Source organism: Amblyomma americanum, chromosome 7, assembly GCF_052857255.1.
Source record: "Amblyomma americanum isolate KBUSLIRL-KWMA chromosome 7, ASM5285725v1, whole genome shotgun sequence".
NCBI lineage: Eukaryota > Metazoa > Arthropoda > Arachnida > Ixodida > Ixodidae > Amblyomma > Amblyomma americanum.
In genome coordinates, this window is record NC_135503.1 from 76539166 (window position 1) to 76551356 (window position 12191).

General features: G+C 49.5%; 1 protein-coding gene across 1 annotated transcript in view; it reads left to right on the forward strand.

The window, feature by feature from the left end:
- Window positions 1–12191, forward strand: part of LOC144097243 (uncharacterized) — a 201351-nt gene that overhangs the window by 143094 nt on the left and 46066 nt on the right. Inside the window, exon 14 of the mRNA XM_077629987.1 lies at window positions 168–286. Coding sequence (XP_077486113.1) covers window positions 168–286 — 119 coding nt within the window. The remainder of the gene's footprint in view (window positions 1–167; window positions 287–12191) is intronic.

Consider the following 12191-nt stretch of genomic DNA (forward strand, 5'->3'; position numbering starts at 1 on the left):
ATGTCCCAATCTGAGAGCGGCTCCATACAGGTTTTACCGGATAGGAAGTGACGTTGTTTTAACCGCTACTCGTGGCAATAACCTTGCTTCATTTCTCATGCGAGGCTGTTGTACTAAGCTCTGTTACTCAAGTCTCCGGGTTCGGTTGCACCTTTTTTTGCACGCAGAAAGTCGTTGCATCCGATACATCGGACGTCTACTCAATGACCAGTCAAGCGATAGACTCTTTTAAAGCCGCTTACTGGCCTGGCGTGAAGAACATGACAACGACGTTTCTCAAATTCAGGTGAGCAAATAACGGCATTGGCAACATTTTTTTTTTTGCACTACCTCAATCTTTTTGGGACGACTGGCACTTTTCCAAGCAAGCAACCGATAAACGAAGAGAACAGCCCCAGCCTCGGAAATTTGCTTCCACAACCGATCATAGCGTCGACTATTTGTTGATTTTTAAGAAAGAATGTGACCACATTCCTCTTCTTGTCGACGTTTAAGCGAAACGTCGTTTAAAAGCGTAACGCTTAGGCGTCCGTTCCTGCGTTACGCGCCGTAATCGTCGTGGTCTGCGTGTGACAGGTGGCGTATTGACAGGTAGGATAGATCAAAACACCACCTGCCACGGCGAGAGCGGAGGAATTAGCAACAGGAACGTGGCTGTCACGGTAAGATCCCAGAGGGTGGCTAGCAGCATAACACGCCACCTGCCAGCAGTGGCAGGGGGCGCTTGAAGAGCTTCACTCAAATTTCGCATTACCAACTATCGTAATCGCCCGTAATTTTTTTTCCTTTGGACCAGTCCTCGCGTCCCTTTTTCATTATTTATAGCAGAAAGGTGCTACCTTCTCTCATTATCTTCCCTACATTCTGTTGTCCATTATCACGCTCCCAAAGGCAGATTTCAGCACTTTCGTGCAGCGGAAAAAAAATTTCAGCGTGTTACGAGAAAAAAAAAACTCTGCCACGCTACTTATTCCTCGCGTGGCGCCGTACCGCCGCAACTCTATATTCTGGCACGTGGCAAGCTATGGACATGCTAGTGGCTAGAGGTTTGACGTCTTCCTTTGTCGAGCTCCCTGTTCTCTTGCGCGCCCAGCATATCTAAGTAAACTTGCCCTACCTATGTCAACCGTTTGTCGGTGAGATATATAGGGAAAGTACATGGTGGCGTCCCATGTGCGCTGACTCTTGACTCCAGTTCTGAACGCATGGGCTCAAACCCCGTTCACAAGGCGAGCCGTCGCCTGAGAAGATTCAACCGGAATTCGGCCAACTGACACCACCGGTAAGGGCCATGACGTCCAATAGGCAACTCAGCGTTCCGAGAGATTCCCGCCGTTCGTCCTTCACCGCCATTGTCCCGTGGTGACAAAGTCGAGAATATTGAAGACTGGTTGGCAAGCTTTGACCATGTGGCGAACTTCAATGAGCGGGACGGCGAGCGTAAATCGCGGAACCTCTACTGCGCACTGCAGGTCTCGGACAAGACGGGGTTTGAGAACTACGAAGCTTCCTTCACCAACTTCTAATTTTTCGCCGAGAGCTTTTAGCGGCATTCAGCACCAACGAGAGGAAGAAGGCTGATATCTCCCTGCACTCGAGGCCGCAGCAGCCCAACGAGAACGCAGCAGCGACTCTTCAATCAGGCCTGTCCCGCTATGGCCGAAGTCAAGAAGGTACGCTACTTAATGCGCGGTGCAAAGGCGCAGTTGTTTGCCGGACTAGTTCGTGACTCGCCAAGAACGGTAGCCAATTTTACCAAGGAGACAGAGTATAGAGCGTTCTGCAGGAACGGGGCGCGCACTGCTGTCGTCAGGCTAGTGTCACAGCCCCTCACCACTGCACGCCTATGTCGCTTACCGCCGAGAAGCTTCGGGAGCTTGGGAGGAGCGTTTTGCATGAGGAATTGGAGAAGCTTCGCAGAGAGGCTCCACAGCCAAGCGTCGATGTAATAGCGGACGTGGTCCGTGATGAATTTCGGCGATTCGTGCAGCCACAACCAGCTCCACAGCGGGCGTCCTACGTGATGGCCTATAGCGATGCACTACGAATTCTTTGGCCATTAATTCCAGCCATTTACCACGACGCTTCTGTGCCTTCTCTGCGGTGCTAAATCGCGCCTGTGCCCTCCTTGCAAGACCACTCCCCTCCCACCATTAGCAAAACGCACGTGGTGTGTACGCCAAACAAACGGCCGCTCTGCTACCACTGCGGCGAGCCCGGCCACATCCTTCGCAACTACCCCTACTGCAGAATGAGTTTAAGGATACTTTCACCTGACACACCTAGACCGCGCTACGGTGAACGACCACGCGATATCGAGCAGTGCCTGGCTGATAACCTGCAGTCCTCGACCTCGCAGCGACGCCAGTCCCGGTCGCCATCCCCAAGGCGGTTCTCTTCGCCCGGCTGCCCGTGATCCTCTGGCCACTTCCGAGGCAGGTCCCCACATTGTGAAAACTGAAGACGACATCCTCCAGGGGTAAGGCCGCCACTGCTGGACGCATTCAAGAGCCTTCACCCGACGATTCGTCGCGACGGTCCGACCGACGGCGACTTGACCCGACGACATCAACTCTGTCCGGCTGGTTTCCGCCGAAATTCCGGTAGCCGCCGTCAGCAACTATGTGACCGCAGCTGTGGATTTTTTCCCTAATGCGCAGTCGGCCAGCCACAACCCTTACAAAGATTCTGACCCCTTGGTCTGGACCACAGATCTTCATACTCGATGCACATGAGCTGACGCCGATTGGCGTCTGCACTTCGCGAATACAGATCCGCATAGTTACTTTTCCTGGTTGCTTTACTCTGCTACCCGAGTGCTTCGAAGTCCTGAGACGATCGGTTCCGATTTCCTTCGGGAGTACGGTGACGTCATCATCATTCAAGAGCCAATGGTGTCGTTTTTGACGCACCGCCGTTTTGACAATGCCATGCCACGAAGGACTGAGTTGCGCGCCTATGATGATGATTATGATTTTTTTTAGCACAAGGACTTCAGGGGCCAAAGAGCGCCATGGTACAAGGTGTTTTCGTCTTTTCAAGATGTAGTAGAACATCCATTTCTCAAGCATTTCACCATAGTGAAACCGAGCACCAGGCCAAGGGAAAGCTTATGCCCATTGTATCATCGGTGGGTACCTGGCGGTAGTGGGGATCGAACCCCACACCTTCATCATGCGAGGCGGATGCCGAAACCACTTTACCACCTGATGCAGCCTCGCGTCTGTGACGACCACGTATTGGTCCCGTCAAAAGCCAGCAGGTTTCCCACCGTAGAGTGTGATAACAGCCCCAGCACTCGTGGCATCGCTGAAAACAGCATGTCGATGCTCCTAGGTCGGCAAGTTTGTGAAGCTCGCGGAATTATTTAGCTGGACAATGAGTGAAAAACGAACTTTTGGTGGCGAATTTTGGTTGAGAACCTGATTGTATTACCTAGCAAAAGATCGATTGCGTATTTCGAAGAACTGCGCGAATCCACGACACAGCACGCGTTGTCTGAAAATTCCGCATCAGTGTAGGCACAGAGCACCTTCATAAAAACCGATGTGAACCAGAACCTGCTGACTAATCAAAACGTGCTGCCTGTAGAGCATTGTCGAATATTTCCGCAAGTGTTCTGCCTCCACCTTCAAGGTTAGGCAGACAGGTACCGCTCACAAGGCACCGCATTATAGTTCGGCGACCGTTATGTCAGTCGCCTTATCGGATGCCTTCGAAGGAACGTGATGCCATTCACCAAAAAGTTTAAGAAATGCTTCATGACGACGCGACACAGCCCTTGACGATCCCGTGGCGTTTCCTATTGTTCTAGTGGCAAATAAAGATAGAAACTTATGGTTCTTTGTTGAGTACGGACGTATAAACAGTCGCCAAAAAGATGTTTATGCTCTGCCAAGCATTGATGATTCGCCGTAACGGCTGCGCAACGCCACATACTTCTCATCGATAGATTTACTGGCTATTGGCAAATCGAAGTGGACGAAAGGGACTGGGAAAAGACCGCCTTTGTTACCCTGCATGATCAATACGAACTCCGGATGCTCTCTTTCGGCCATTGCTCGGCTTCAGCAACCTTCTAGCGGATGATGGACACCGTACTTGCCGAGCTGAAATGGCAGTTCCTCCTCATGTACCTGGGTGAAGTTGTCATTTTCTCCGACACACTCGAAGAGTACCTGACGTGCCTGCACGCTTTGTTCGAAGCAATTTGTTCGGCCGGTCTTTGCTTCAAGCCCCAAAAGATTCTGGCCCACATCGTGAGCGCTAACGGAGTTACCCTAGACCTCGATGAAACAGCCGACGTCGCCCCTATTTCCTTCCCAACCCATAAGAGAAGTGCGCAACAATTTCTGGGTCTCTGCTCCTATTATCGGCGTTTTGTGCAGAGCTTCTCCCAGTACGCTGAGCCCTTTACCCGAATTAGGAAAGATTCCGAACCGTTCTATTGAGGCCGTGACCAACAACAGGCCTTCGTAAACTTCTGAAATCCTCTCCAAAGTACGTTTGTACTGAGCCACTTCGACGAAGCAGCCAACACTGAACTGCAAACAGATGCCAGCAACATCGGTCTCGGTGCGGCCCTTCACCAGTGGAAGGATGGTCTCGAACGCGTAGTCGCATACTCAAGCCGCACCTTGTCACGATCCGAGGCTAACTATTGCACCACCAAAAAAGAATGCCTAGCAGTTGTGTGGGCCGTGACGAAATTCCGCCCGTAGTTATATGACCGCTTTTTCTGAGTACTCAGTGACCAGCAGTGCCTCTATTGGCTGGCGAACCTCAAAGATTCCTAGGAACGCATTGCACACTAGAGCCTTCGACTGCAAGAATTCGATGTCACCATCATCTCTAAGTCCGTAAGGAATCACAGTGATGTCGATTTTCATCTTGTGATTCTATCGAGGTGAACCGAGGTGACACCGAAGACGATTGTATTTTTATTGACGCCATATGCACGTCATTCTTCCTTATCATCAAAGACACGACAGTGAACCATGCCCCCTCATTGTCTTGAAGAAAATGCTCAGTCTCCCCCACCAGATTTCTCGCGCAGACTGTCGTCGTTCCGTTTAAGCGACGGCATTCTGCATAAGAAAAGCTACCGCCCGCCGGAAGCTGTGTATCTGCTTGTCGTATCTACGACCTTTCGCCACGAAATCCTGCAGGTGTGCCATGTTGGCCCATCTTCTGCTAATTTGGGTTTTTCGCGAACGTTGGCACGCATACACCAAAAGTACTACTGGCCAGGGTTTCTGCAGTTGTGAAGCGTAACGTCAGAACTTGTGGCGTGGTGGTGGTGGTGGTGGTGGGTCTCGCCCCATACAATACAAGGCAGAGTCCCTCATTCCGGGACCCCGTTGGTCGTCCCCGCTGTGCAGGTCCGCCGAACCAGGGCCTGTTGGGCCGATAGCTCCAGGCAGCCGAGCGTGCGCCAACGTTGCAAGATTCCGCCGAATAAGCCAGCTGGACTACTGAAGAATATTGATCCGCCAGAAGTCTCCTCGCAGCAAGTCGGCATAGTCTTACTAGACCCATATCCGAAGACATACCTCAGCTGCTAATGTCAGCTGCTAATGTGAGATTAAGGTTCTTCCCCGTGGTACCGCTGATGAAATTGCGAATTTCTTCATTCAAAACCTTGTGCTTCGTCAGAGTGTCCCAAAGACCGTTCTAACCGACAGCGGAACAGCGTTCACTTCGACCCTTACGCACAAGTTTATGCGACTGAGCGGCAGGACTCATCGCAAAACTACCTCTTACCATCCTCCAAGGAACGGACTCACTGAACGGCTGAACATAACGATCGCCGGTATGATTCTCATGTATGACGACGCGGATCAGAGGAGCTGCAACGCAATACTCCCTTACGTTTAGTGCATGGTCGCGAAGCCACCACCATGCTGGGCGCAATGGTGCCTCCAGGTAGTGCTATAACCCCTTCGCGGGTGCTGTCCAATTCGCTAGTCATGCCGAGGCCACCCCCCAGCTCGCTGGACGGCGAATCCGGCACCAGCCAGAAAACTACGCCTGTCGCTACAACCTCCGCCACAGGGATGAGTTACCAGCCCGGCGAACAAGCCGGGATGCGGAGACCAATATGCATGCAAAAGTTTCCACACCGGTACTTTGTCCCCTACGATTTGCTACGCCCACTCACTGAGGCAAACCACGAACTTCTCCCCCGAGGGACCCTTCGTTCCTCTAAACGACCGACATCCGAAGTTGATCATGGTGCCGAAATGAAGTCGTACCACGCCAGCTAGCACCTGAAACGTGTCTACACGAGGCGCAAACACTTGCGACGTTCCTTCTGACCCTGCTTTCTATTGCTTCGGCGCCGGGTTGGTGCCCTTTAGAGAGGGGGAGCAATGCCATACTGCTAACTCCTCTCGGGGCGCCCTACCACGGCCGAACAATATTGGAAGAAGTTAGGAGTCGTGCTTGAGCAAAAAAAAAACGGGAGAAAACCTGCTTTGCATTGCAGCTTGACAAAGCTCCTGCCACCTATACAGCAAGCACGTGCAAATCCCTCACAATTTCATAATATTGATAAGCAGCCTCCCAAAAGAACAGTCAGCCGTCGATCATAATCAGCAGTACAAGAAACCAATGAAACGAACACTTGAAACATAATTGAAACGTAGTCCATAGTAAGACTAAACAAGAAATTTAAAAAACACCCTTGTATGGCATTTTCAAAACGTCTATTTGTTTTTCGTCAAGATCATTGAGCGATAATGGTACGGCATGTTTTAGTCGTTGCTTTCCGTACATTGTACGATAAAATAAAATGAGCCATGGTGATTGATAGTGAAATAAATAGGTATTTGTTGTTTTTTGTAGGTTTGCTAAAATTATAAATGAATCAGATGTTCTTTGTATTGAATTCTTGCAAGTTATTAACAGGTTATAAGAACGTGGTCTTCCACGTTTAGAACGTTTAGAAACGTGGTCTTCCACGTTTAGAATGTTATGTCTGGACAAAAAGTGGTTGTGTGTATTCCAAAAATGAAGTGCTTTCAAGAATGCGGATAACCCTTTTTTTGTAGCAAGGCAAGTTTATATATGTGTGATGTGGTGGTATTTCTCCAGAGAAATAAGTAACGTAATTATTATTTCAAGAAAACATTATACAAGAGCTTTCTCGTAGTCAGTGGAAAGCCGCTTGAAAAGACTTGGACATGCTAGGGCCTAGAGGTTTGTTGTCTTCCTCTCTCGAGCTCCCTGCTGTCTAGCGCGTCCCAGCACCTCTAACTAAACCTATCCTGTGTATGTCAGATGCTTGTCGGCGACAATATCATGTTAGTTTTGAGCAAGAAACGCGTGAACGGTGCTCTATAATTGTCGTTTTTTAACAGAAAAATGAATGATGTGCGATGCTACTGATTCTGAAAGGTTTTGGGAATTGCTGAGTGCGCCATTTGGAATGGACTATGCAGGGTACGCTATCTTGTAGCAGTAACCCCGCTCTCTTGCGGTCAGTCACTCTGCTTGAACGTTTGCGATAGAGAGTCTAATTCGCGGCAGTAGAAACAAAATCCGCTCATCATATGCCGGTGGCGACCTGTAGGTGATTAGGGCGGCCCACCTGTAGGCTAATAAAGGACCTTTGCAGCACAACTTGCATTACTGAGCCAGCAGCCGCTATTTGGTGACCTTGTCGCAGTTCGAAAACCGACATCGAGTGGCGCATAAGTGTTGGACCACCTAACCGCTGCCAATAGAGTTGCCATTGCGCTATAAATTGTGATTTCCCATGGCCTCACCACAGAATACAAGGCTATGCGGGGAAAACTCCTTCACAAAACTAGAAATTACAGCTAACACTAGAGGACGCACGAAACGAGACATCTCAAACATGAGTGATTTCCAACCTGGCTCGTTCGTTGTCCGGCACGCAGTTGGGGACATGGTTCGCTTGCTTTCCAGATTTTGAAATGGTTTTAAAGATAAAGGCTTAAAGCGGCCATACAAATTACACCCTTCATCAAATCTGAGTAGAAAATCAACCACTGAGTCACCGACTCAGTGGTGTATGCTGTGCCTTTGCTCTAGATTTCCTTGCCCCGAATGAGCTTCGAGGCAATTCTTGTCTTCTGTATATTCACGCCGTAGCAAATTATGGTCAAGAAGTTAAGGCTGGCCAATGGCAATAGCTGCCGTGAATAGGCCCACCATGTTGGTGGTGGGCAGCAATTAACTGCTGATTAAAGGAAGAGTGAGGAGGAATTGAAGTCGAAATTTATCAGTTTATTATAGCCTGATAACGACAGATGCTACTTTCTCTGAAAAAAAAAATTAGTATAAAACAATAAGCAATGCAGTACAGGTATCACCAACACACGTAATTTTCGCAAACTACAGTTACGTGAATTCGTTCTTTGAGGATCTGTCAGGTTATACGGAGTCGCCGTGAACTAGCATATAGGTAAATGCTCACTATAGTGCCCATTAAGTGCCGTGATTCCACGGGCGTCGATATAACGTAGTCATTAACACGAGAGGATATAGTCACGGTAGGCGCTGGCAGAACTGTGTCAGTTGCCGTTGCCCTTTGTAGAACCTGTTGCCCGTCTCGTGAACCTGCTAGGTGGGAACATAGCGTGTTAGAACCAGATGTGCAAATGCCCTCATGTTCCCCTTTCCTTCCTCACCATTAAATCAGACCCTCCCTCACCCTCACCCTCACTTTGTAAGATTCTCTGACACTCCCTCGCCCTCATAATCACTTCGTAAAGTGTGGTGGCCGTCCCCCGCCCTCAACTCACTTTTTCGGCCCTTCTTCTCCCTGGCAATCAGCAGTTTTAACATTAGAGTTATTTTTCGTTATTGCCGATATGTGCTGCTGTTACCGAGTCGCACTAAGTACAGGCTATTGTTCACAGGGTCCGGTTTCAGCTGTGTCTAGCCCCGTGATTCTTTTAAGCCCCGCACTGCGAAGCTATGAGCAGGCTAGAATGGCCGCGTGAAGTAACAACGGGACGACGCACATGCTGTTGACGATCACTGGCAACAGCCAGATCAGTATGGTACTCCTCCCGGCAATGACTAAAATGAACTGCACAAGAGAATCGGAGCGGTGAAAAGCGCGGCAAAACTTCTCACGGCGTTCTAAATAGCCAATCTGAATTGACTGTAGGAGAGCAGCAGCCAGGCTTACCAACAGACAAAGGACAACGCCTCCTGTTCCACAGCCTCAACCACCTGCTAGCACTTCGACTGCTCGTGGAGTGCTTGGACATTACGGATTTTGTGAGCCAGCTTAGTGACAGCAAATCTCCTTGCCCCGAACTGGCACCCTCTACCCCACCCACAATCCCCACCACCGTCCGCGTGTACTGCGCAGTCGTCATCCAGAGTGTGGGAAGCAGAAGATAATGTCCGTATTACAGAAAATGCTATAGTTACACTTAGTTACATTACTTGTGGGGAATGGGATAACATTAAAATCAGCGAATTTTAGGACAGACCGCACCGTTGGATTGGGGGGGGGGGGGGAGAGAAGGAGCCGCGTCACGTGGTCTGATGAAAATCAGTGAATTTGACGGCAGACCCAATGCAGACTTAAGTAATGCGCGAATTTTATGACAAACCACCACGTCTTATCCGTGGTGAGGCTTCCATTTGCTGCCATGTAGGTGGAAATAAAGGGTGGAGGAGAGGTTACACGTATCACGTCAAGTGGCGTGATGACGTATAGCTGTCTGAACCAGTCGACGAATTTTATGACTGTCCACAAAGCCGTGTTTTTTCCGCATTTTGTCACAGGCCATAGCGAACCTCGGTGAGCCTCTGTGCATTCCTCGAACACACGGGCTTGACGTCCCGTCTGTTGTCCGTCAGGAAGTTACACGCAGTGACCGAACGCTCCGCGAGTTTACCTTAAACATGTAATAACTGGACGCCCCACTCCAGTTGTAGCCAACACAGTGCTGTGCGCGTGTGTTTTAATTCCTCCAACATGAACTAATTACGCGCACAACCTGGACACATTTCTTATTGTGTAAATAGTTTGTACATATTACTTCTCCCCCTGTCCTCTATTCCTGTCCCCTCACCTCTTTCATTTCTTTTCTCCATTCTGCCTGCTCTCCTTTATTTTCACTGCCCCAACTCAGGGGCTTCAGTATCTATGGCGGATGCCGGGGCTAGCAAACGTCTTTTTCTTCTTTTTACTATTATTTTAATAAAGAAACACTATCACCATCACCACCACCATAGCCAATAGTTTTTTTCCGGTATGATTTGTCGGTTTGGTTGGTTTTTGGGGTTTAACGTCTCAAATCGACTCGGGCTGTGAAGAAAGACCTTAGAGGAGGGCTCGGGGTAATTTCTACCATCTGGGGTCCTTAACGTGCACTAACATCGCACAGTGCACGGGTCTCTATCATTGAAAATTGGTTTTTGAGGAAAGTAAATAGCGCAGCAATTGTCTGATATATGCCGATCGACACCAGAATCGCACTGTAGGGGAAGGCAGGAAGGTGGGAGCGAAAGAAAAAAGAGAGAAAGAGGTGCCGTAGTGGAGGGATTCCGAATAATTTCGACCACCTGGGGATCTTTAACGTGCACTTGCATCGCACAGCACACGGGCGGCTTTTGCGTTTCGCCTCCATCGAAACGCGGCCGTCGCGGTCGGTATCGAACCCGGGAAATCCGGATCAGTAGCCTGGCGCCCTAACCACTGAATCACCGCGGCAGGTCTCTAGCGTTTCGTCTCCATCGAGATGCCACTACCATGGCAGGGACCCAAACCACGTCCTTTGGGTCAGCAGTCGAGCACTGTAACCACTAAGCCACAGTGGCGGCCTTTGCCCGTGACGAGGCTTCTAATCCGGTCGCATTAATAGTCACAACAACCGATATGGCATCGCGAATGCGGATGGGCTTTGGGGCATAGTCATCGCGCTCGTTGTGTCAGACCGCGGCTAAAAGCGCGTGCCGGCGATGCACGTTGCTAGCGTCACAACCGTTGCACGCACTGGCTGCCTACACACGGTAGGGAAATTGTGATGACGTCAGAAGGTCATGCGGCCTTTCTCAAATATGCATTAATTTAATTTCCACCTGCCCCGGCGGACAGGTTGACATCTTCCACGGTTGGAAGGTTGTGGTGACGTCTGAGGTCACATGATCTCTCTGTACCAGTCACCGAATTTCGTCTCGGAGATTTCCAGTTTTAAAACATCGGTTCTTTGTTTCTTTGAGAAGGCAGTAATGCCGCTAATCTTTGTTCTGCTATTAGTTCAAGTTTAAAGCCACTGGCACGCAATTTGTTCCACTATGGGGACGAGGTTTCGTCGATCTGGACGCGAGATGCGCATGACCTTATCTCAATTGATGGCGGCCACGCGCAACTGCTTCCACAATTTACCATATTACTGTACTTGATTTAAGTTCTTTATCTTGATGGCTTCTTGTCAGCTTTAAATTGAGCACGGCCAGGAACTGCAGGAATTCTGGTACACGACCGCCCAGCAGGCTTCTTGCTACGCCATCGCCGAGTCATTCGGTCCTTTTTGGGCGTAGGTCCGCCGAAGAAAGTTTCTTTTCGAAGCCCTTGTCGCTGTCTTTCTCACTGCCGTCGCCAGTACATGACAATGCCATAAAACGTTAAGGCTGCATTGTCGTTGTCATGTACAATGAGTGCGAATATTTTGCACGACGTCACCATTGTAATCGGTTTGCCTGATAGGCTGAGTTGTAGTAGGGCTTTTGTATTCTTCTGATATTTTGTTCAATTCAGCTGGAGAGGAGAGCGGTAGGTTGAGCGAGTTGGTAGTTTGCTGTAGTTTATTAAAAGACCGCCACTGGGGGCAGGACAATGAAGCTACCGAAACTCACAACAGATTACACACCCTCCGCCTGCCAGAAAGGACAAAGAAGAAAGTACACACAGTGCTATGCGTATCCTTTCTTCTTTGTCCTGTGTTCGGCAGCACTGTCTCTAAATTACGTTTGTTCGCTGTCACAGCACATCAGCAATTTTAAACGCGTAACTGCATTGGAGCTGGCGTTGTTAGCGTGGGTAAGGTAGGATACACTGACGTCAACAAGACGTCAGGCAACTGGGTGGCTTCTGTCCTCTCCCTTCGGAATAAAAGCGAATATTCGTGAATAAGAGCTAACACTCTTAGGTTGAAGATCGAAGCCTTCAAAATTACAAGGTTATCTTCGATCGCCGTTAC